Below are 24165 nucleotides of genomic sequence, written 5' to 3'. Positions count from 1 at the left end.
GGACACATTTAGGGGGCAACTGAGGCAGGAATGGGGGTTAAAGGGTCTTTCCATTACTGACTTTGCAGGCTGAATAATAAACAGGGCCAGGCACTGTCCTAAGTATTTTACAAATTAATTTATTTAACCCTCACAACCTATCAGGTAGATGCTATTATTCTCAAGCTACCGAGGAGGACAAAGGCTCAGAAAGGTGAACTACCTCGCCCCAGGTCACCCAGCTGGTGAGAGGCTGAGCCCAGCCAGCCAGCTCCATCCACACCAGTAAGCTCTGTCTTGGGTTGGAAATAAACGTCCATCGATGCGAAGTCTTCACTTGCCATTCAAGTCGGCTGTGTTTATTGAGCTCCTGTGACTATGGCATATTGCTAGGCCCCTGAATTCAGCCTAAGCCAGACAAGGCCCAGGCCCTCCTCAGGAGGAGACCCAGCAAGTCATTAGAGAAGGGGTTGGCTGGTGACCTCTGAGGTCCCCTTCCACATCTGCAGTTCTAAAACTATGATCTCAACATTCACTGATTGAAACCTCTGAGTCCAAAAGTCTCTGATGACAACATCCTTCGAAGGAACAGCCAATGATCCAAACTTCAGGGCTTCCAACCTTTTCACGATTCAACATCTGAGTGTGCTTGAGCTTAAATATACCCTAAAACATACCCCTTACCCAGCTAAAAGGTACAGCAGCCCCACCCAGGCTGGACATGGCGGAGCCAGGTGCCCTTCCTGCAAAGGCTCTTGGGTCTGGCTGGAGGGGAGTCTGGAGCCCAGATGGGAGGCCCAGAGCTCAGGTGGCCTGATTATACGGCTCAGTTGTTTCCACAGCAGCTGCTGCTACAGCCCACATAGATTGACCCCTCCCCAGGCTGCAGCTGGGGACTCAGGCCCAGGCAAGACTAGGAGGGACAGGGGTAGAAGCCAGGCCTTGCCCTGAAGGACCTTCAGAACAGCTGGGGAAGTGGACAAGCCCAGGCCAGTGTGGTCTGGGCCAGAGGCAGGGCTGGAACAGGATGGGGACACCATGTAGCCTGGAGATTTCCCAGACGGCAGGACAGTGGCACCTGGTGTCAAGTTGCTGCCTTGGGAGTCTTCAGTTTCCTAATTCTGCACACAGTAGGTTGTGCCCATTGCGGAGACAGGGGAAACTGAGTCACCACCAAGTTCTGGTATCTGTCCAGTGAGGAAGGTGGAGAGGCCAGGACTAGAACCCAGACATTGCAAAGCGCAGCCCCACATTTTAAGAAGCCAAGTCGGGACTTCCCTGGTGGCGCAGTGGTTAAGAATCTGCCTGTCAATGCAGGGGACACAGGTTCGATCCCTGGTCCGGGAAGATGCCACATGCTGCGGAGCAACTAAGCCCGCGCGCTGCAACTACTGAGCCTGTGAGCCTAGAGTCCACGCTCCGCAACAAGAGAAGCCACCGCAATTAGAAGCCCACACACCGCAATGAAGAGTAGCCCCCGCTCACCGCAACTAGAGAAAGCCCGCGCAGCAACGAAGACCCAACACAGCCAAAAAAAAAAAAAAAAAAACAGAAGCCAAGTCTATAGTGGACTCTGATGTCTCCCTCCATCGAGGCATTCCTCAAGCCCTGCCCCCCTTAGAGTCCCCTCCAGGGGCCTTCCAGCTGGGAGAAGGGGAAGTGGGCAGGGAAACCTAGCCTGGGATCAATCCCCTCATCCTGGCCTAAGCCTTTGATCCAGGAGCCTCCCAACTTCCGGCCAGGATTCCACACTCAGGTTCCCTTCGCAGACCCTCCCCACCCCACCAGGGTCTGCCTGGCTCTCCCTTTGGAGAGCTGGAGGGGCAACCAGTGTCCAGCACGTGCCCACTGTGTGCCAGGCCCCATGTTGGGCCCGGGGCACACGGAGATGTCTGAGGTGGAGGTCCTGCCCTCAGAAGTGCCCAGTCTGCCCACCCACACACAGTAGGTGCTCAAGTAACCCTCAAACTGAACTGAAACTCCAACAAGGCAAAGTGCAGTAGGTGTGCTAGGACCCTACCCCAGGGCCCTCCCTCTCCCCCCACCCCCCGGAGCTCCTGATGCCCAAGGGGTGCAGGGGTTCAGAGTAAGAAGAGCCTACTGTTTGCCAAAGGCTCTCATCTTGTATAAACTGGCAGTTATGGAGCATCTACTGTATGTCCCAGTGTGTTTTGGGTGGAGAGCCGAAGAAATAACTACTACAGTACTGAGTTTGGGGAGGTCAGAGAAGTATCCATGTCCTTGCCTTACAAGAAGTTAGGGCAGGGACTGAGGAAGTCTGCCGGGCGAAGGGATTTCACAGACAGAGGAAACTCGCGGCTGGGGCTGGAAGACGGCAGGGTGTCAGGGAACTGCTCTGGGAGGTTTCGCTGTGGCTGGAGGGTGGTGGGGACCCCCGTGAAAGGGGCGATGGGAGCAGAAGTATGGGTGCTGGAGGAGCAGGCAGGAGTGTCTTATCCACTCTTCCGGGTGGGCAGGGTCAGGACAGCTGACCCACAGGCCATTAGAGACACTGAGTCCAGAGTTCCAGGGAGTTGTCCACGGGCACGCTGCAGCAGCGTGGCCCCAGGAAGCCAAAGCCTCCAGCCCATCTTCCAGCAGGGGAGCAGGGGTTGACCTTTAGCTCAAGGTGGCCAGGAGGTCCTTCCGGAAGGGAGTCTAGGACAGCATACTTTGGGAGGCCTAGATGGGCCTGTCCTTGGCCTCTGCCTCCTAAACATGGAACCCTGTTTTCCCTTTAAGAGGGTGCCAAAGTTATTTATACCCAAGGCTTGCAGGCCGGCGGGTGGGGCAGGAACCCAGGAAGCCGGGCAGGCGCGGTGGCAGGAACGGGCTTACCTGCTTCCCGCCACCGGGGCTGGGCGGGGCGGAGCGGGGAGGAGGGGCCGCCCGCACAACCTGTGGATCGCCAGGCGGCCGGCGGACCCACACTCGCCGGGACCGTGGGGGGGCGACCTCGGGGGGCCCGGAAGACGCGAAAGAGCGAGAAAACAAACTTGGAGAGAGGAGTGACCTGGGGGCCGGGGGCGGAGTCGCCAGCGGGGGAGGAGAGAGTGAGCAGCAGCGAGAGCGCGGCTGGCCCAGGAAGCGGAGAGCGCCGCCCACCCACCCGGGGCGAGAGAGGCAGCGCGGGCAGAGGCAGGCTGGGCCGGGGGCTGCCGGGCCCTCGACCCCCACCGTGACCCCGCGGCCCCCAGCCCGCCCCCAAGATGATGAAGAGGCAGCTGCATCGCATGCGGCAGCTGGCCCACACGGGCAGCTTGGGACGGTGAGTGTCAACCCCTTCCCTTCCAGTCCCATTCTCACCCGGCAGGACCCTAGGGGAGGTGGGAGGTCGGGGGGAGACTGAGGACAGCTGGACAGCCACCTTCTGACTGGCCACCTCTTTTCCTCCCCTCTGAATGCCACCCCCTCTCCCAGCCAGAGCAGGAGGGGCAGGCGCTGGCCTTTGGGGGAAGGGGCACCCCTACCCGTGATTGGAGGGTGGGTGGAGGATCAAGGATGCTGGGTCTTCTCTGTCTCCATGAGTCCCTGAGTGGACGGTCCTCCCTGGCCTCACTTGTCCCCTCTGTACAAGGGGGGACTGTTAACCATCTCTGGTTGCCTGCGGGGGAGGGACGGTCAGGGCCCCAGACCTTGCGGGAGCAGCAGAGATAGGGTCCTGGCAGCGATGGGAGGAGGGGCCGCCCCTGCCCTGCCCTGCGCCTCTTCCCGCCGCCCTCCAGCCCAGAGGCCTCCTTGCTTCTCTGTCTTGTTTCTGCTTTTCTCAGCCTCAGATGGAAACATCCCCACGTTCCCACCACAGCCCCTGAGCTGGTGGTGTGGAGGGCAGAAATCTGGGGAGCTCCCAGGGCCTGTCTTCTCTCCTCTTCCCCCTGCGCTGGGAGTTTCTCATTCTCTGGGCTCAGGGGAGGGGACTGGGTGTCCACAGACCTGCTCTAGTCACACACTGGCACAGATGCCTATATGAGCGTGGGCAGTCAGGCCACCTTGCTCTGAGCCTCAGTGTCCCCAGCGTGTCCCCGGGCAGGGGCCCAGGACCTGCCCACCACCACAGTCCAGAGTCCTTTGTGACCAACAGCCCAGGAGTCTGAGCTCGCACACTTCCTGTTCTTGGGGCAGCCTGGGCCTCCTCTCCCCAGGTCAGCAGAAGAGAGAGGCTCCCCCAGTCCCCGCTTCAGTTTCGGCCGCCCTCTCTCAGGACACAACCCTGGGTGGAGGAGGAAAAAGCCCGGTATCCTATTCCCGCCCCCACGGAATGTGTTCCGACTGGGATGAGGCAGGCGGGCCACCCAGGGCGGCCTGACTGGGAGGGACACTGGAAGCAACTGGGGTTCAGGTGCCCTGTTTGCAGTTGGGGGGCAGGAGGAGGCGGGGGTTTCCTAACCTGGGCCAGCTCAGCAGAAGCTGTCTCCCCCTGCAGCACCCCGGAGACTGCCGAGTTCCTGGGGGAGGACCTGCAGCAGGTACGTGCCTGGGCCGGCAGCGGGTGGCAGGGCAGGCCCATGCAGGCTGTCAGCAGAGGGCCAGGCAGGGATGCCATTGGGGGCCCGAGTTGAGTCATTCCCACGCTGTTGGCAATGGGGTCCCCAGGAGGAGGGAAGAGAAAGGTAGTTCCTGCTCTGGGGGAGAACAGGACAGTGGGGCGTGGGGAACAACAGCCCCCCACGATCCATAACCCCTGGACCCCCTCCCAGGTGGAGCAGCGACTGGAGCCAGCCAAGCGAGCAGCCCACAATGTCCACAAACGGCTGCAGGCCTGTCTGCAGGGCCAGAGCGGGGCGGACATGGACAAGCGGGTGGTGAGTGGGGGTCCCAGGGAGGAGGGGCCTGGGCAGGACACCTCTGTCCAGCGGGGCAGCGAGGTCGGGGCTGGGGTCTCCCCACTAGTCTGAGTTTCTGGCACCAAGGGGGTGGAGACTGCTCTGTCCCAAGGCTCCTCCGGCACCCCACTCATGAGGTCCTATTTCTTCCCCATCCCCTTCTTGATGCCGCCCGCCTGCACCAATCTTCTGAGCCAAAGCCACGCCTCTGACAGCACCTGAACCTCTCTGTCCAATCAGCACCCAGAGCAGGTGCTCACAACTGGGCAGTCTGTGAGGGCTTCCTGAAAGAAGTGGCATTTGAGCTGGATTTTGAGTGTTACTCACTGGTGTTAACCAGCAGCCAGTATTTATGGACTGATTACTGCTAGTCTGTTACTAGGATATCTCCATGCATTGCCTCACTTAATGCTGAAAACAACCTTAGGACAAGGCTGCCCTTATTAGCACTGTGTACTGAGGAGGAAACGGAGACAGAGAGGTAAAGTGACCCACTCAAGGTCACACAGCTAGTAAGAGGCAAAACTGAGATTCGAACTCTGGTCTCCCTGACCTAAGCTGGTGCTCTCTACAACGCTAGGTAGGAATGTGGGGGGCAAACTTGTAACTGGGCAACAATTCCGTGTGGCCAGAGCAATAGGGAACCGTGGAGGGTTTTGAGCTCCGCAGGGGCTAGGTCAGCCACAGATGCCCTGCGGCAAGGGAGAGGGCCCACTCTGAGGTTATGTTCCTGGCTCCTCCACCCTCCCTCTAACTGTGAACTGGGGCAAGCTCCATGCCCTCTGTTTTTAGTTTTCCATTCAGTGATGGGACTTGGTCCATCACTCCTTCGTGCCCAATCAAGTGGCTTCTGGGAGGGGGCAAGGGGGCCTCAGATGGGTGGGGGCTCTGTACATGGTTATGGGGAGCTGTCACCTCCACCGTGCCTTGTCCTCATCCTGCTTCTACTCTCACCTGTGTCCGTGGCCCTCCTGGGTTCCCGCCTCCCCTGTCCACGCCCAGGGCCTTGGTGGGGATTCTGCCCCCAGGAGACTCGCCATGTGCTCAGGCAGGGGCGTGGAAGCAACCTAGTGGGTGAGCACATGCGCTCACACTCACAGCCGGCCCCGCCCTTCCCTGCAGAAGAAGCTTCCCCTCATGGCTCTGTCCACCACGATGGCCGAGAGCTTCAAGGAGCTGGACCCTGATTCCAGCATGGGGTGAGCACGACAGGGACCTTGGCCCTCACCTGGAGATGCCAAGGAGGGATCTGGGTCAGGAGAGGGTCCCAGTCAGGGAGGGCATCCACGGTGGAAGGATGACCAGGCTGGGAAGAGTGTCCAGGTCAGTGAGGGCGGCCAGACCTGCGCGGGCGTTGGGCTCAGTGAAGATGAAGGAGAGATAGACGGGGGGTGATGGGGAGGGAGGAGGCCCCCCTCCCCGGTCTCTCCAGAGTGGGGTGAGGGGCTGTGGGGCCTGGCTCACTGGGTGCTGTGTCCACAGGAAGGCCTTGGAGATGAGCTGTGCCATTCAGAACCAGCTTGCCCGCATCCTGGCCGAGCTTGAGATGACCCTGGAGCGGGACGTCCTGCAGCCACTCAACAGGCTGAGTGAGGTGACCTTGCCCCCTCCCTCTGCCCCCAGCATCCCCAGCCTCCAGCTCCCACCTCCGCAGCCCGCTGAACCCTTCCTGTGCCCGCCCCCAGGAGGAGCTGCCAGCCATCCTCAAGCACAAGAAAAGCCTGCAGAAGCTGGTGTCTGACTGGAACACGCTCAAGAGCAGGTGGGAGCCACAGCCTCTAGGTGAGGTTCACGCCTACTTCAGCCTACGGATGTGGCCACAGAGCTTCGAGGCCCTTCCCCCACTAGGAGAACACTGCAGGGCCCACTGAGTACAGTGTGTGTCCTTGTGCACACGCCTGGTCCTTAGGAAGACATATGGGGACAGTGCGTGTGAGGGTGCCTCTGCGCGCGTATGTGCATGTGCTTGTGCCAGCTGGGGTACCCAAAAGCCCGGGATAGCCATAAACAATCCTCCAAGATCCCTGGATGGCGGGAGGGGCCCCACCCTCCACTCTGGAGGTGCATGGCCCTGATCACCAAGCCCACCACCAGGGGGTGTGCCAGAGCACTCTGCCCAGGGTGGGCAGAGACTCAAGGCCAGTTCAGCTCTGGGATTTACATCTATAAATTCCGGAATCCTATGTGGTCAGGCCTATGGAGGGGCCCTTGGCTCTGGACATGCGATGGGGACAGTAACCTCCCCACCTTGGGATCATCCCCAGGCTCAGTCAGGCAGCTAAGAACTCAGGCAGTGGTCAGGGCCTGGGTGGCGGCCCGGGCAGTTACACCACCACAGCCAACAAGGTGGAGATGCTGAAGGAGGAGGAGGAGGAGCTGAAGAGGAAGGTGGAGCAGTGCAAGGTGAGGGCACTTGGGGCTTCCTGGGTGTGTGGTGGTGGCAGGGGTGGGTGCTGTCCTCATTTCTCAGATGACGAAACTGAAGCTCAGAGAGGTGACGTGACTTGCCCCAGGCCACATAGCTAGGAAGCAGCAGAGCCGAGATTTGAACCCAGGCTGTCAGGCTCCAAGGCCTGTGTACTTAGCCATTACCTTGTAGCCACTTCTGTCTATACCATGCGCATAACACCTGGGAGGCAGAGACGCCTGTTCACCAGAATCTCAGTGTGTTTGCTAAGTGAGTGAATGAATGAATGAAGGGTGGGTGAACAAATGAGTGGTGAGTAACACAAGGCACTGTGCTGAGGATATAGGGACACAGAGAAGAGGACTAGAAGCTGTAAAAGCCCCTCAAGAGTTCAAAGGGGTCCCTGCGGGCTGGCCCCGGGAGCAAACCGTAAGCAGAGAGAGGAGAGCTGGTTGTGACCCTCCCCGTACAGCTTGGGCAAGTTGCTATCCCCTCCAAGCTTCCCTGCTGGGCCCCAGCCTCGCTGGTATAAGCCCTCCCCTCTCTGTCCCCAAGGACGAGTACTTGGCCGATCTGTACCACTTTGCCACCAAGGAGGACACCTATGCCAACTACTTCATCCACGTGAGTCCAAGACCAGGCTCCTGCCACCTGGAGCTCAGGGGCCACTGAGACCCCCTGCGAGATGGTGGGAGGGAGGAGTCTGCGTTTGTGGCCCCTGGGGGAGGCTCAGCTTCCCTCACTTCCCCCGGGGGTGCCCCCTTGTCCCCATAGCTCATGGAGATTCAGGCCGATTACCATCGCAAGTCTCTGAGCTCGCTGGACACGGCCCTGGCTGAGCTGAGGGAGAACCACAGCCAAACAGGTGGGGACACAGGCAGGCCCCGACTCCCACCCTGCTTGGGGCACGTTAAGAAGCTTGCACTCCATCACGAAAGGCAGCAGGGAGCCAGGGATGAGTTCTGAGCAGGGGAGCGCTCAATTAGATTCGCGATCAAGAGATTGCTCCGGCTGCTGCGTGGAGGATGGAATGAAGGGGCAGCACTGGAACCCTGTTAGGAGGCAGAAGGGAGGTGACGGTGGCCCGGACTGGGGTGGGGGCAGTGGAGGTGGGCGGATTCAAGAGATGTGTTGGATGACTTCAGGATGTGTGGCATGGGTGGTCAGGAGGGAGGTGGTAGCCCCTTGAGAACGTCTGGGGATGCCCCTGTCTGCCCTGACCTGGATGCTCAGAGGTGGGAGGACCCTGTCTCGTCCCTGCAGACCCCTCCCCCTCGATGATGGCCGCCCCCTTCTCCAGGGTGTATGGGGTGCCTCTGGGAACCCACCTGCGAGAGCTGGGCCGGGACATCGCCCTGCCCATCGAGGCCTGCGTCATGATGCTGCTTTCTGAGGGCATGAAGGAAGAGGTGGGACTCACTGGGGTGGGTGGGGAAGGAGCACCAGGGCCCTCACTCGGTCCCACACCTCCTACACGCTGCCTGCCCGTGCTGGGACCTGTAATCTCACCATTAGCGTACAGGTGCCGGGAGAAGGCGTGGCCTCCTGCTGCTGAACTGATACCACCTCCCACTTAACGATGCTCACGTGGGCCGGGCACTGTGCCATCAGCCCTTTGTGCTCCTTGTTCCATTGGATTATCCCAGTAACCCTTGGGGGTAGCCCTCATTGGCTCCATTTTGCAAGGGGGAGGCAGAGGCCAATGGGTAGACGTGCCCAGCAGGTGAGAAGGTGGCCGTGAAGCTGGAGACTCCACGTGAGTCACAGCCACACGCTGCCCTCATCCGTCCTTTGCACCTTGGTTGTGCTAGTGTATCGGCTGCTTTCCTGAGGACAGACCCTTAGGAGGTGGACCACACCCAAAGACAGACCTAGGCTTCAGGACAGTCCTGCTGGGCCTCCTATCTCCCTTTCACTCTTAACCAGACTCCTGTCTCCCCACGACTTTTCTGAGCTCCTCCCGGGCTTCCCGTTTTGCTCAGAATCTTAGACCTTGAGAGTCGAGAGGAACCACGAATACAGTGGTGTTCACTCTGCCCACCAGCCCAGTGGGGCCCCCGAGGCCTACTCCAGGCCATGAGTGGGCCAGGGCCTCCCAACGGGGGTGTCCTGCCCCGCCCACCCCCCCGTGATCCCCACCTGCCCCCTCTCGCACCTCAGGGCCTCTTCCGTCTGGCCGCCGGGGCCTCAGTGCTGAAGCGCCTCAAGCAGACAATGGCCTCGGACCCCTGCAGCCTGCAGGAGTTCTGCTCTGACCCCCACGCTGTGGCAGGTACCTGCTCTGAGGAGCCCTGGGTGGAGAGCCTTCCCCCCAAATCCCTTCCCTGAAGCTGCCTGAAATGATCCCATGATAGTTTGGCTTAAGGCCTGATAATCTGCCAAGAAGACATCTGAGGAGACATAGGAGTCCTTAATGTTGAGGTCCATGGTGAGCCCCCTGAAACGTGTGTATGTTTTCCTGGGGACAAGATCACTAGGCTTCATCATTTTCTCAAAAGGGCCCGTGGCCCAAAGAAATGATCAGACCTAGACACGTTAGTGTGAACAAGGGCTAAAGCTTCCTAACATGGAGAGAGCTGAGGACTGGGGGTAAAGTTGGGGGCTTGGGGGGCTGCATCTGAGCCCCCGCCACCACTCCAGGTGCCCTCAAGTCCTACCTGCGGGAGCTGCCGGAGCCCCTGATGACCTTTGACCTCTATGACGACTGGATGAGGGCAGCCAGGTGAGGATGGGGTCGGGGGGCGGGTGCTGGGGAGGACGAGGCTGCAGAGGGGCCACTCAGGGCAGGCTCACCAGGTCTCTCCCCCGTCCACAGCCTGAAGGAGCCAGGAGCCCGGCTGGAGGCCCTCCAGGAGGTGTGCAGCCGCCTGCCCCGTGAGAACCTCAGCAACCTCAGGTGAGCCCCCAGCCCACACCCGGCCTCCCCAAGCCAAGGCCCAGCTGCCACTTCCGGGCCGTGGGCTGGCGTCCTTGTCCTAAGCAATATTTCTGAAAATACCACTTTGAGGTATTAACTGTATTTTTTTATACTAGACATCGAACTGAACACATACCTTGAACCTTGAAGCCACACCACCCGGCTTTAAATCCCACCTCTGCCACTATGTGGTCCTAGGCTAGCAATTTAACTCTCTGTGCCTCAGCACCCTCGTGTGGAAGACTTGGAGCATAACAGTCCCTACTCTGTAGGGTGGCTGGGAGGTTCTCAACTTAGTGCCTGACACGTAAGGTGGTGTTCAGTAGGTCAGCTAATGTAACTAGTAAAAATTTTCCTAAATGTCCTGTGTGGTGTCTTTGCCACTCTTTGGCAATCCCAGGCTGGAGGAGTCTCAGGTCTTGGGGGGCATCCATGGGTGTTCATGACCCAAGATGCCCTGCCCCTGGTCCAAGTCCCCCTCCCACGCCCCAGGTACCTGATGAAGTTCCTGGCACGGCTGGCCGAGGAGCAGGAGGTGAACAAGATGACACCCAGCAACATCGCCATTGTCCTGGGGCCCAACCTGCTGTGGCCCCCTGAGAAAGAAGGGTGAGTGGCCACAGGTTGGGGGGAAGGTGGCAGTTCCCTCCTGCCCCCAACATCTGCTGCTTATTTTTCCCCTGGGCCTCAGTTTCCCCATCCTTGGAGTAGGTTGAGCAGCTCCAATTTTCAAGGCTGCTGTGAGGAGCAGCCAAAGGGATCATGGACCCCATGGGGCTTTGGACATAGGCATTCTGGGTAAAGGCAGTAATGGGGTGCTTGGTGGCCTGTTACGGGGAGCTGGGAGCCCAGAGATATGATTCTAGCGCCCCCCCCCGCCCCCCACCTTCCAGAGATGGGCCTGAGGAAGTCACTCTGGACCTTCATTTCCTCATCTGTAAATTGGAGAGAAACTAGACAAACATCGAGGATTTTTGCTTTGGGAATTAGATGAGATAATAAACGGAGAAATGCTTTGTAAACTGTAAAGTGCTGTTTTATGTGAGGGGTTGTTATTCACCTGATCCTTGTGTCCCCAGTGCCCAGCACAGGGCCAGAGAGTTGGGGTCACTAGACTTTGCTAAATGATGACTCACTTTCACTTTCTTTTTGTCCCAGGGACCTGGCCCAGCTGGACGCGGCCTCCGTCTCATCCATCCAGGTGGTGGGCATGGTCGAGGCTCTGATACAGAATGCAGACATCCTCTTCCCTGGAGGTAAAGCTCCCGCCTTTGTGAACGTGTCCCTTTTTGTGCCATCATCTGCCCAGCTTGGTGCCCTCCAGACTCAGCTTCAGTCCCTGGCAACCCTGCAAACTCACCACGAGGCCTGGAGGAAATGGCTTGTCCACTCTGAGCCTCAGTTTCTCATCTGTAAAATGGGGATGATGATGCCTGCTTCGTGGGATTGTTGTGAGGCCCACCTGGGAGTGGGAAGGCGAAACATGGTCCAGACAACATCAGGGGAGAGGGAAAGTGGTCCCGACACCGGCTGAGGCGGGGAGGCCTGCGGAAGCTCTGTAAGTTCATATCTGCTCCCTTCTGTCTGCAGATATCAACTTCAACGTGTCAGGCCTGTTCTCAGGGCCGGCACCCCAGGACAAGGTCAGCGACAGGCCAGCTTCTGAGGAGCTTCCGTCGATTGCCACGCCCACCCCGGCCGCTGTACCAGCTCCAGCTTCAGCCCCTGCCCCAGCCTCGGTGGCTCTCAAGGAAAGGTAAGGACTGACGGGTATGAATGGCCCCTGTCCTGGCCTCGAGATGCCCAGCCTGAGGCACCATCTCTCAGGGTGTCCAGTAGCATTTTAGGAAATATTATATTTTCATCCCAAATGCCAGGTTTTCCAGTTTGGACTGGGTAGGATAGAGACCTCAGAGGCGTATTCTTCTCAACCTCTGATGTGTTCCCTTCTGTGTTATATGGTTCTTTACTGAGCACCTACTATGTGCCAGGCACTGTTTCAGACCCTGGAGATTTAGGGATCTAGGGAACTGATCATTTTGGAATGTGTAAATTCTGTACCTTCCAGTCTTCTCTTTGGTCCTTTAAATCAGAAGGTTTAACATGGTACCATGTTGCCTCCGTACCCAGTGGGTATTGATCAGTTATCACAGACTGCTGGGGCCCAAACCATGAATTTCCTCAGATGAGCAAGACAGACAAATGCTGCCCTTAGAGCTCGCATTCCAGGGAGTGGGGAGACAGAATCAACCAGAACACTGATGAAGGCACAGTATAATGTCAGGCGGTGATGTGTGCTACAGAGGACAGTAGAGCAGGGTCGGGGGGTTGGGGGGTCGAGTAGGGAACAGGAATCAGGCCAGGGGGGCTCAGGAAAGGCCTCCCCAAGGAGTAGCCAATGGAGCAGAGCCAGGAATGAACCCTGGCCTCCTCCCCCGCTTCTCGTCCATTCTCTGGCTTCTAGTGGCTGGAACATCCCGTAAAGATCACATGGAGGTTGAGAGCTGAGATACAGGGGAGGCCCTGCTTTCTACCCCACATCTTGGCCACATGAGGGACCTCAGACACTGCCGCAGTGTCACACAGCAGCCAGGGCTCAGTGGATACAAACTCTGGCCCATGCCAGAAGCATCTTATCAGATCCCAGGCCCTGCCACAAAGTGGTGGAGAACAACTCCTGGGAGGACCCAAACTCAGCCTGTTGGCTGGGAATCTCCCCAGGATTCCAGGAGTCCTCTGGGAGATGGCCAAGGCTGACCCTGACCCTCTCCTTCCCTCGCAGGGCAGAGTCTGAGGCATCCCCCAGACCAGCCTCCCCCAAGGTCAGTAGGAGCTCCCTGGAGGCAGCCGCCCCAACAGAGGACATGGCTCGGAGGAGTGAGTTGGCTGTGGGAGGAGAAGGGGGGCAGAGGGTGGGCAGGGAAAGGGGGCGGGCAATCCCAGACCGTCCCATGTTTTCAGACAGCCAGGGGAGACCAGGAATCCAGGTGGCTAAGGGCCCAGGTTTGCTGCCGGACACTCTGGGTTCAGATTCCAGCTCTGTGACCTTGGGCAGGTGACTTCACCTGTCTGTGCCTCAGCTTCCTCCTCTGTGTAATGGGACAATAACTGCACCTGCCTTGTAGGGCTATTTGGAGAATTAAATGGTGCTGCCTGGCCCATACCCAGCACACAGTAAATGCTCGATAAAGGTCAGCGATTGAGTGTTGGGGGCGGTGGAGTTCAGTCCCTCAAGAAGACCAGGGATCACAGAGTGAAGAGGGAGGATGGGGTCTTCAAAAGACAGCGAAGGAGGGCGGTGGCGGTGCTGGTGGTTTGGTAGCCTCCTTCTGAGCCCCTTTGGTGCACTCACCTGTTCAGGTGGCCTAAAGCCAGGCAGGTGAGAAGGCCGAGGGTTCAGGTGGAGAGTCAGCCAGGGTAACTAGGACACTTGGGACACCCAGCCCAGGAGGCTCTAGAGTTTTCCACCTGGATGGGAGTAGGTGGGGCAGCGTCAGGAGCCTCTGGACCAGCAGGAGCTGGCAGGTCGCACACGGATCTTCTTACAGGAGGGGGCTTCTAGCCACCTTTCCTGGATGGGGTGCAAGCAGGATGTGTGCTCACTGGAGCACAAGTCAAAGGATGGTCACAGCATCACCTGCGCTGGTCCTCACGTCAGCCCTGGGAGGTCAAGGTTGTCATCTTATCTCACCGATGAAGAAACTGAGGCTCCCAGGGGGCAAGTGATTTGCCCAGGTCCTCCAGTGGGTGGAGACAGAGCTAGGACCAGGGTCCAGATGTCCTGCCCCACCTAGCCCCTCGGCTGCCTTGTGAGGTTGGACTGTGCAGGGAGATCTGAGCGCTGGGGTGGGGCAGTTCCGGTGGGCTTCTGAGAGGAGGTGAGGAGGACCCAGGTGGCAGGTGGAACAGGCAGCAGTTCTTTATTCAGCAACTCTGTACTGAACACTTACACTGTGCTAGCCAGCTGGACATCAGCTGGCCTCGCTTAGTTTACATTCTAGTCAGGGAGACAAGCAATAATCGAGCAAAATTAAAACTGACAAGATCATTTCAGAGAGCAAGAAGTCCCGTGAAGAAAATACGACTGGAAAATATGCCAGTAACTGGGGCAGGGCGGGGGAGGGGCCCTCTAGCTGAGGACAGACGTGGACCGAGGCCCGAATGGTGAGCAGCCAGCGTGGAAACTGTTCCCGGCAGAGCAAACGGCAGATACAGCAGATTCAGAGATCCCAAGGTGGCGTCGAGCTTGGGGATTTGCCGCAGGTAGTGTAAACGCCTAACCGCCCCTCTCCTTCCTCCACAGCCAAGCGCCCAGCGCCGGCCAGGCCCACCATGCCGCCCCCCCAGGTCTCCAGCACCCGCGGCTCCCCTCCAGCCCCACCCCCGCCCCCTGGCTCTGGCAGCCCTGTGACCCCCCGGGCTCTGCCCCGCCGTCTGGTTGGCAGCAGCCTCCGGGCCCCCACGGTGCCACCCCCATTGCCCCCCACTGCCCCCCAGCCTGCCCGGCGCCAGAGCCGGCCTCCACCAGCCTCCCCCAGCCCGGCCTCCCCGGGGCCAACCTCCCTCATCCCAGTCTCTCTGAGCGCACCTACCGATGTGGACCTGGGGGCGGCCGCAGAGGAGGGAGGGGCCCCTGAGGCTGCAGGCAGGGCCCCCACTCCCCCAGTTATCCCCCCTCAGCCCCGGCCCAGGAGCCTCGCCTCAGAGACCGACTGAGCCGGCGGCTTCTCCCCGACAGCCCTCAGCATCACTCCTCCCCACCTTGTCCTCCCAGGACACAGCCTTCACCCGTCCCAAGGGGGTGAGGGCCTCCAGCCTTTGCCTACAAGTGCCTCGGTGTCCGCTGGGTCGGCCCTCACGGCAAGGAGGACTCAGGACAGTCCTCCACTTCCATACCTCTTACTCTTGGATCCACCCTGGGCTTGGGGGTGCCCCTCAGCCAACTCCCCACTCTCTGGCAGGGTCCCAGGGGAGCCGCCGGAAGGAAGGAGAGGCTTGCCTGCTCCTACCGGACTTTTATTTTTCTCTTGCCAACATATTTTTTTGTAAGGCTGGTAAATAAATTATTTTGGACAAAACTGGAGCAGCTGCCCAAATGATAGTTTTATTTTCTGTTCTTGAAATAAAGAAGCCACTTTGATAAAGGGGAAAAAATTACCTGTTCTTTGCCTCCTTTCTTTTTTCCTGTCTGAAATAATAACAGCCAACATCTGTAGCGCTTACTCTGTGCTACACATTGTGCTTTTCTATGCATGATTTCCATTTAATCCTCTTCCAGGGAAGTAAATCCCATTACCTCTTACAGGTGAGGCGACTGAAGCTCAGAAAATGACCAAGGTCACATGGCAAGTGAGGCATGGACCTGGCCCAGGTCTGCCTGATTCCAGAGCCTGGATCTGTCCCTCACATCCTGAGCAATTTATTTAACTTCTTGGAGTTTCCTTCATCTGTGAAAACATTTTAACAACTTCCACCACAGAAATGTTGGTTTGAGGATTAAAAGAGACACACTTGTAAAGACCAAGGCACCGCCCTTGCACACAGAAGTGCCCTATAAGTGATGACTGCTGTTGCTGTTTCCCCCAACCTGTGGTGTTCTCTGCTCCTGGAGAAGGCAGGGAAGCCCCCCCTGTGGAGCAGGGATGGATCTGTCCTCAAATATTCCCTGAGGCTGCTCTGTGCCAGACTCTGGGCTAGGTCCCAACTCAGCCCTATGCCCTAGGAGCTCCTGGGAACGGAAGGGCAGGAGAACTGACAATTAGAATCAAGTGTCATGGGGGTTCCCTGACGGTCCAGTGGTTACGACTCCACGCTTTCACTGCCGAGCGCGCAGGTTCAATCCCTGGTTGGGGAACTGAGATCCCGTAAGCCGCGTGGCAAGGCCAAAAAAAAAAGAATCAAGTGTCATGGCACTGGGAACCCATGTTAGCCCACTTAGGGGCAAGCCAGTTAACCCAGACTGGTGTGTGTGTGTGTGTGTATGTGTGTGTGTGTTTATGTGTGTAGGGTGGACGTCAAGAAGGCTTCCTGGAGGAGGTGGTATTGAGGAGGAGTCTTTCAGGGGCTGGCCAGCTAAAAAAGGGAAGAAGGAAGAACATTCCAAGCAAAGGAGACCACCTACGCAAAGGACAGGAGCAAAGGCCCAGGGCACTGAGGAACAGAAAATAGCAGCCTCAGAGCCTGAGTGACAGGGTGTGGCTTTTCCCAGGTCTTTGAAGCTCCAGCTGCTCCTGGGGGTCAGACACGTCTTCAGAACCTTCTCAGAGGTTGGCAGACAACCTCAGAGTTGTGACACATTCCTCCCCAAGTGGGGACCTAGGCAGCTGGGTCCCATCACTGCCCTGGGCAACTGGCTACTTCTGCTCTGTCTCCTTCCCGCTCCAGGGTCCTTGGGTGACAGGCTGCCTCTAGCCCAGTGCCTCTCCACTCTGGCCTCACAGTAGAATCCCTGGGTAATTAAAAAAACAAAGAAATTTTGAAATGCCGGGTCTCACCCAAAACAATTAAACTAGGATTTCTGGGATCCTGCCACACATTGGTATTTTTAAAAAACGTTTCTCAAAAGTCATGGAACTGGACTTTCCTGGTGGCGCAGTGGTTAAGAATCCGCCTGCCAGTGCAGGGGACCCGGGTTTGAGCCCTGGTCCTGGAAGATCCCACATGCTGCAGAGCAACTAAGCCTGTGCGCCACAACTACCGAGCCTGCGCTCTAGAGCCCGCAAGCCACAACTACTGAGCCCGTGTGCCACAGCTACTGAAGCCTGTGCGCCTAGAGCCCGTGCTCCCCAACAAAGAGAAGCCACCTCAATGAGAAGCCCGTGCACCGCAAGGAAGAGTAGCCCCCACTTGCCGCAACTAGAGAAAGCCCACGCACAGCAAGGAAGACCCAAAGCAGCCAAAAATAAATAACTAAAATAAATAAATATATTTTTAAAAAGTCATGGAACTGTACATTTAAGATCTACACATCTTACTGTATGTAAATTATATCTCAAAAAAAAAAAATCTTTTCCCTGGGGACTCCACTGCACAGCCAGAGTGGAGAACCACTGGTCTAGACCAAGGGCTCCAGCGTCCGAGAGGACACCGTGTGCCTCTCTCTCCCCAACACACCCACAGTCTTCTCAGGACTTCGCTCGGAACTGGTGTGATCACGGTTCAGAGGGCAATGAGATTTGACCCAAAGATAACATCTCCTTTAGCATCTGTTTTCCTCCTAGCAACCAGCTGTCTTAAGCTTCTGATTGGCTGGGGAACGCGGAGCGGGCCATATTTTCTACTTTTAACTCCTTATTGGTCAAAAGGAGCGTCAGTCTCTCATCCTCCCATCCCTGCAAGAGGCTAGTTAGGGCTTAAGCTCAGTGACTACTGGCCCAGTGGAACTAAGGGGAGTGACGAAGGACCAGGCTAGGCCGTCATTGGCCCTTTTCCCTCGGTGGCGGCTGCGATTCCGCCCTTTTCTCCAGGTTCCCTTAGCTCGCCGCCCAGCGCCTCCCCGAGACTCTAGCCCCCATTGGCTGCGGGCCAGGCCGTGACCCCGCCCCCTGGCCCTTCCGGAGCGCCGATTGGCAGGTGCCGGGAACCGGCCAGCTGCGGAAGAGCGCCGTGCTCGCGGAAAGAGAGCGGTGCGGCGCGAGCGTGCGGGCAGCCAGCCGGCTGCATGGCGCGCTGCGAACGGCTGCGCGGCGCGGCCCTGCGCGACGTGCTGGGCCGGGCGCAGGGGGTCCTTTTCGATTGCGACGGGGTGCTGTGGAACGGCGAGCGCGCCGTGCCGGGCGCCCCGGAGCTGCTGGAGCGGCTGGCGCGGGCTGGCAAGGCGGCGCTGTTCGTGAGCAACAACAGCCGGCGCGCGCGGCCCGAGCTGGCCCTCCGCTTCGCGCGCCTCGGCTTCGGGGGGCTGCGCGCCGAGCAGCTCTTCAGCTCCGCGCTGTGCGCCGCGCGCTTGCTGCGCCAGCGCCTGCTCGGGCCGCCGGACGCGCAGGGCGCGGTGTTCGTGGTGGGGGGCGAGGGGCTGCGGGCCGAGCTGCGCGCCGCGGGGCTGCGCCTGGCGGGGGACCCCGACGAGGACCTGGGCTCGGCCCCGCGCGTGCGCGCTGTGCTGGTGGGCTACGACGAGCACTTCTCCTTCGCTAAGCTGAGCGAGGCCTGCGCGCACCTGCGCGACCCCGACTGCCTGCTGGTGGCCACCGACCGCGACCCGTGGCACCCGCTCAGCGACGGCAGCCGGACTCCCGGTGAGCGCGGGGCTGGCGGGGAAACTGAGTTAGGGGGCGGCCTGCGCTTATTCCTCCACTCCTGGGAGTGGGGTGGGGAAGGGGCGTCTCCAGGTGACAGGTGGGGAACAGGAGGGATGTGAGGGCGGTCCCCACCCAGCAAGAGCCCAGGATGCTTTTATGTCCACATGTGGTAATTCTTGCAGCCGTCACCCTGTGAGGGGCAGCAGTGGGGTCCCGGTTTGACAGATGAGGAAACTGAGGCCCATTGTGGTGCAAGGAGTTGGAGGCGGAATCCAGGGCCCCGACTCCCAATCCTAGCCTTTCTGAACCAGCCTCAAGGGCTCCTGTCATTTTCCCCACCCGCCATCGGGGTGAGGTCGGAGAGTTGGGGACAAAGCCTGGAAGGATTCCCCCCCCCGTTGGAGGTTTCAAACAGGCGTTTCTAGCGGCAGGTTGAAGGCAGGTGTGTGGGGAGCACAGAAGGTGGATGGAGTTTGACCTGAGTTCCAGTTCCAGCTCCAGGGCTCTGTAATCTTGTTAAGTTACATAACCTTTGAGCATCTCTGCCCTGGGTGTAAAATGGGAATAGTAACCATGACAGTTTCGCTGAGGAGAGAGTGATCAGGATGAGTGCCTGCTACACAGTAGGTGCTCAGATGATGTAAATTGTATCCAAGACCTCTCCTATTACAGAGCTTTATGAAGCACCTTGGTGTCTGTTATTTAGTTTCAGAATTATTCTGGAGATGGAAGTTATTGTCCCATTTCCCAGTTAAACTGAGGCTAAGAGAAGGGAAGTGAGCCACCCAAGTGCAAGAGGATCTGAACTTGGGTCTTGAGACCACCTTACCCCCAACCTCTAAACCCCACCCTCTCCATCCAAGGCACTCTTCACTGCTGTCATTTGGGAATTCAGATCTACAGAGAAAGCAGGAGCAAGTGAGGCTCCTACATCTTGGAGGGTTCAAGTTAGACAAGAGCAGATGGTAGCAGAGGCTAGCTGACAGTAGTGAGTGTGTGTGTGGACAACCAGTCAATAAGCTGAGGGCAGGGACAGATCTCCATTGCTCACTCCCTGCTGGCCGCTGACTCGATTGATACCGAATCCTAGGAGGGCAGGGTGGAATCGATTGAGGAGTAGACACAGTATTAAAATGGGTGGCAGGGAGGTCCTAGAGCTGAGGAGATCTGGGAAAGCTTCCTGGAGGAGGCATCTTGCAGGACAGGGCACTAGGGAATGGAACAGGGCTTGAGCCATGGCAGAACCAATTCCAGGCTGAGAATCTTATAGTTCTAGGCCTGTCTTAGCTTTGCTGCATGACCACTTCAGTCTCAGTTTCCCCATAAATCCAAGGTGAGGGCGCTGGTCAGGGCTCCCAGCTGCAGTAGTTCATGCCCTAGGCCATGCTATGCAAAGTGAGTTTCTTTGGAGGCCTCAAAGCTCAGGTTAAGGTTGTGGGTTCAGAAGCTCCTCCAGGGGCTCAGGAAGGATGGTGTGGAGGAGCTGGGGAGAGACCAGGCCCTGCCCACGCGTGCCCCTTGGGTCTCAGCACCCACCTGGCTTTGCCCGCCGGCTCTGCTGGTCATTCCCACAGCCAAGAGGGGGAGACAGAGCTTAACAAATACAGCACTGCTGTCCTGTTTGGGCACAAGTGAATCATGCAGCTGTGAAAGTGGAATAAAAACACTAATAAAGGCCCCAATATGCATAAAATCTGAAATAATGCTAATCTCACCCCAGTTCCCCCTCTGCAGTCCCTATGGGTCTCCTAAATTGTGTGTTTACCTATTTACCACCTGGCAGCCACTTGAGCTGGCAAATAGAAATGCCTGTTGTCTTAGGAATACGTCACCAGCAAAACATATGCCAGCCTTGGATGACAGGATGTTGAGAAGAGTGGGATGTAGTGGTCTGAGGACAGAGTTAAGTTCGTAGACTCCCCTGCTTGGATGCTCGCTCACCCAGGGTACGGATCCTAGTTTCATTCACTGCTCTATTCCCAGTGCCTAACACAGTGCCTGGCATATAGTTGGGCCTCAGTAATATTGGCTGAGTGAGTGAGATGGGACATGGGGGGCCAAGAGGGATCGGCTCCGACCTGGTAGGAAAGGAAGATGCTGGGACTTCCCTGGTGGCTCAGTGGTTAAGAATCTGCCTGCCAATGCAGGGGACATGGGTTCAAGCCCTGGTCCGGGACAATCCCACATGCTGCAGAGCAACTAAGCCCGTGCACCACAACTGCTGAGCCTGCGCTGTGGAGCCCGCGAGCCACAACTACTGAACCCGGGTGCCACACTGCGCCTGGAGCCCGTGCTCTGCAACAGGAGAGGCCACTGCAACAAGAGGCCTGCACACAGCAATGAAGAGTAGCCCCTGCTCGCTGCAACTAGAGAAAGCCCCCGTGCAGCAACGAAAACCCAACACAGCCAAAAATAAATAAATAAATTTATTTTAAAAAGGAAAGAAATATGCTGACAGAGCTACCATTTTTTTTTTTTAATATTATTTATTTATTTATTTATTTTGGCTGCGCCAGGTCTTAGTTGCAGCATGCAGGATCTTTAGTTGCGGCATGCGAACTCTTAGTTGCAGCATGCATGCGGGATCTAATTCCCCGACTAGGGATCGAACCCAGGCCCCCTGTATTGAAAGCATGGAGTCTTACCCACTGGACCACCAGGGAAGTCCCCAGAGCTACCATTCTTGAGCTGAGAAAATCACTTTGGGGTGACACAGTTGAGCCCTTCCCATCCTGGAAGGAATTTCTAACTAACAGGGCAAATGGCTTTTCTTCCCTATCCAGTTCTCAGGAAAACAAGCAGGCAAGTTCTCGGTCAGAGGTCAGGGAGACCTTCCCAACAGGGTTGCTCTGGGCCAGCTCTGCCTTGATCCTAAGGAAGTTCCTCCTCCTCATCGGGGGGCCACAGGGCTGAGGATTCTTCCTGTTTGTGCACCTTCTGTGTCTTCGGCTTAATAAAGTTGAGTGTCATCCCCTGTGAGAAGGGAGACAGGAGGCCCAGAGCATTTGGGGTCAGACCAGTGGAGTACTGATGTCTAGTAACTGGAAGAGTCTTGATTTATGCCTTTTGCCAATTTCTGTGATGTAAGTACTCCCCCCACTGTGGCTGATTTCAGCCTACCAACATGAAGTCACTTCTCATCATGGGGTAGGGAAGATATGTACACACCATTCTGTAATATTTCCATCATTAGGATGCAAGTAACCTCAAGAGCACAGATAATGGTAAAATAATTAGGAAGTGATGAGTTTTGAGAATTTATTACCTTTGTTTTAAACATATTTCACTTGATTGTTAAGTTTATATAAGTTGACTTTTAATAGTGGCTTTGTTTAACCACCAACTCATTTCAGAATTCCTGAAAATGAAACATTCAGCACTCCCAAGCCAGTACAAGCTGGCCCTGCACGTGTCTGGGTCAGACCTACCTGAATGCATATCCTTTATCTGCCACTTATTAAGCTGTGCAACCCTGGACAAGTTACTTAACGACACTGAACATCAGCTTTCTCATCTGTAAAATGGGCGTTCATGAGCTCCCACACAGCCCCTGGCACTTTAGAATGTGCTCATCATTAGAGTGAAGGTAGAACATTCTGGCACAAAGATGTACCCCTGAGATGGGCACAGTGGACTCATTGTGTGGGACAGGATGGTACTGGGCTGGGAATTAGCCTTTTCTAAACAGTCCTCCTATTGTTAAACACTTGGGTGCGTTCCACAATTTTGCTTGTTATAGTTACTGAGGCCACGGACATCTTCAAGCATGTAGCTGTTTGTCTCCAGTTTGAATTCTCGCCTTGTGATCACTTTCCCAGTGGAGGCTGACTGGGTCAGAGGTGCGAACATTTCTGTGCCCTGCTGTGTTCCAAAAGGGCTGTGCCAGTTTCCGATGCCAGGAGCACACATTCTTGTAGCAATGACCACAACTGCTGTTCGTTAAGGGCTTTTCTGTTTCCAAAGCATTTGCCCCTGTCGTGCTCACAGCACCTCTTTGAAGGTAGGCATTACTTGGATCCCCCTTTCCAGTGAGTCTAGGGAAACTCAGAGAGGTTGGCTTGCCCAAAGGCGTGTGGCTGCCTGGGTAAAATTGTGAACCGCACGCAGGACTGACTGAGCCAGGCCCGGTTACATGCAGTGGCTCATTCAGGCCTTACAATACCCACATGAGATACTGCCATTGATATCCCCATACAAGAGATGGGAAAACTGAGGCACAGGGAGGTTAAATAGCTTGCCCAAGAAAGGTGGAGATGGGGTGTGAATGCAGGCATCTGGTTGCAGAGTCTGTGCCCTTAACCCCTACACTAAGACTTGGAAGTAGGTGGCCTTTTAACTCATTTCAGTGCCTAATTTGACCCCCGTGCCAAGCTGCCTCGATGGGAATTCCAGTTTCCGGGCCTGGATGCTTTCCCCGCTGCCACCCGCACTGACCGAGTCTCCATGTCCCTGCAGGCACCGGGAGCCTGGCTGCCGCCGTAGAGACAGCCTCAGGCCGCCAGGCCCTGGTGGTGGGCAAGCCCAGCCCCTACATGTTCGAGTGCATCACAGAGCACTTCAACGTGGACCCCAGCCGCATACTTATGGTGGGCGACCGCCTGGAGACCGACATCCTCTTCGGCCACCGCTGTGGCATGACCACCGTGCTCACGCTCACAGGCGTCTCCTGTCTGGAGGAGGCCCAGGCCTACCTGGCAGCCGGCCAGCACGACCTCGTGCCCCATTACTATGTGGAGAGCATCGCGGACATGATGGAGGGGTTGGAGGACTGAGCCCACCTGACCAGCAACTGCGGCTGCAACCCTTGCTCACCCTGTTCCTGTAGATGGAGGTGATGGGCCAAGAGCTGCATTAAGGGCTACCAGCTCCCTGGCCCCAGTTTCTACCCTGGTGGGGCTGGAACCCAGGGAAGATGTCAGGGCCCTCGGACCCCCTTCCAGCAGTGGCTGGGCACTCTGCCGTCCCAGAAGCTGCCCCCTCCCTGCCACTGGTTTACCCTGGCCTGACCCAGCCAGGTGGCCTTATATCCTGCCCTGTGACCTCCACTTGTTTAAATCTGGGCCCTGCTGCCTTGTGAGGACTTACCCCAACCCTGAGCACTTAATCCCCTACCTCCTCCCTGGGGCTTCTAGGGCTCTACCTGCTCCTGGGTCCTGGCCCTGGGTTCCTATTGACCAATCAGAGGTCTAGGTAGCCAAGAATCATCATTGTCCTGAGCCCTGAATGGACCGATCAGAAGGCTAAGTGATAGTGACTCGTTGCTCTTGGGTCTTGAGTGGACCAATTGGGAGCCTAAGCGACAATGACCCTTTCTTGTCGTAGGTCCGGGGTAGACCAATCAGGACCCTAGGTAATAATGACCCATTAGTCTCTTGGATCCTGAATAGAACAATCCAGAAGTCTGAGAGACAGTGGCCTCCTGACAATCTGGGTCTGACTGGACCAGCCAGGGGTCCAGATTTCTGTTCATAAATAAGGGTCCAAGTGCTGAAGACACCCCTCCTCCACAAAGGGGGCCACTTGGTGGCTCTGGGGGCTTCTGTAGCTGAGAGCCCCACCCCTCCCTGATCATGGTACCAGACCAGTGTTGACGGTGGTCACAGCTTGGGAGGGGGGCTTTTGTGGCCCGCCCCCCCGTGCTGTCAGTGTTTGCTGTGCCACCTCTCCCCCGTGCCCACCCCCAGCTATTTATTATTGCGTGCCAGTGATGGTGGGGATGGGGGCTGGGCCTTCCCTGCCACCTCCACCCCTGTTGTAACCAGTCCTCCCGTACTTAATAAAGTGCGAGTGGGAGTGTCTGTG

The 24165-nt window shown here is 57.3% G+C and overlaps 2 protein-coding genes across 4 annotated transcripts; both read left to right on the top strand.

Annotated features, from left to right (window-relative positions):
- The first annotated feature begins 2837 nt into the window (after window positions 1-2837).
- SH3BP1 (SH3 domain binding protein 1) lies at window positions 2838-17053 on the top strand. 3 transcript variants are annotated; one of them, XM_082420029.1, is made up of 18 exons: window positions 2838-3247; window positions 4403-4445; window positions 4677-4781; window positions 5925-6001; window positions 6285-6396; window positions 6488-6564; window positions 7067-7205; window positions 7765-7833; window positions 7984-8074; window positions 8473-8618; window positions 9370-9481; window positions 9850-9931; window positions 10025-10105; window positions 10619-10735; window positions 11285-11382; window positions 11717-11882; window positions 12909-13002; window positions 15088-17053. In XM_082420029.1, the coding sequence occupies exons 1-18, from the start codon at window positions 3189-3191 to the stop codon at window positions 15223-15225; spliced, it is 1806 nt and encodes a 601-aa protein (XP_082276155.1). In that variant the 5' UTR covers window positions 2838-3188; the 3' UTR covers window positions 15226-17053. The 3 variants fall into 3 exon arrangements, with proteins under 3 accessions (XP_082276155.1, XP_082276154.1, XP_082276153.1); XM_082420027.1 differs by lacking the exon at window positions 15088-17053 and adding an exon at window positions 14430-15071 and having other exon boundaries at window positions 2843-3247; window positions 12909-13003; XM_082420028.1 differs by lacking the exons at window positions 12909-13002; window positions 15088-17053 and adding an exon at window positions 14430-15071.
- A 529-nt stretch (window positions 17054-17582) lies between these two features.
- On the top strand, window positions 17583-24161 carry PDXP (pyridoxal phosphatase). The gene is made up of 2 exons (XM_082420086.1): window positions 17583-18360; window positions 22819-24161. The coding sequence occupies exons 1-2, from the start codon at window positions 17787-17789 to the stop codon at window positions 23133-23135; spliced, it is 891 nt and encodes a 296-aa protein (XP_082276212.1). The 5' UTR covers window positions 17583-17786; the 3' UTR covers window positions 23136-24161.
- Window positions 24162-24165: the final 4 nt, after the last annotated feature.

This window comes from Balaenoptera physalus (assembly GCF_965194825.1).
Source record: "Balaenoptera physalus genome assembly, chromosome: 13".
NCBI lineage: Eukaryota > Metazoa > Chordata > Mammalia > Artiodactyla > Balaenopteridae > Balaenoptera > Balaenoptera physalus.
This window is presented reverse-complemented; position numbering and strand designations above follow the sequence as displayed.

What these genes read in the sequence shown, in the direction of transcription:
- SH3BP1 (XM_082420027.1), top strand. Translation starts at nt 3,189, where the DNA reads ATGATGAAGAGGCAGCTGCATCGCATGCGGCAGCTGGCCCACACGGGC. An exon ending in CACACGGGCAGCTTGGGACG is followed by an intron (nt 3,248 to 4,402) that starts GTGAGTGTCAAC and finishes CTCCCCCTGCAG; the next exon opens with CACCCCGGAGACTGCCGAGT. An exon ending in TGGAACACGCTCAAGAGCAG is followed by an intron (nt 6,565 to 7,066) that starts GTGGGAGCCACA and finishes GATCATCCCCAG; the next exon opens with GCTCAGTCAGGCAGCTAAGA.
- PDXP (XM_082420086.1), top strand. Translation starts at nt 17,787, where the DNA reads ATGGCGCGCTGCGAACGGCTGCGCGGCGCGGCCCTGCGCGACGTGCTG. An exon ending in CGACGGCAGCCGGACTCCCG is followed by an intron (nt 18,361 to 22,818) that starts GTGAGCGCGGGG and finishes ATGTCCCTGCAG; the next exon opens with GCACCGGGAGCCTGGCTGCC.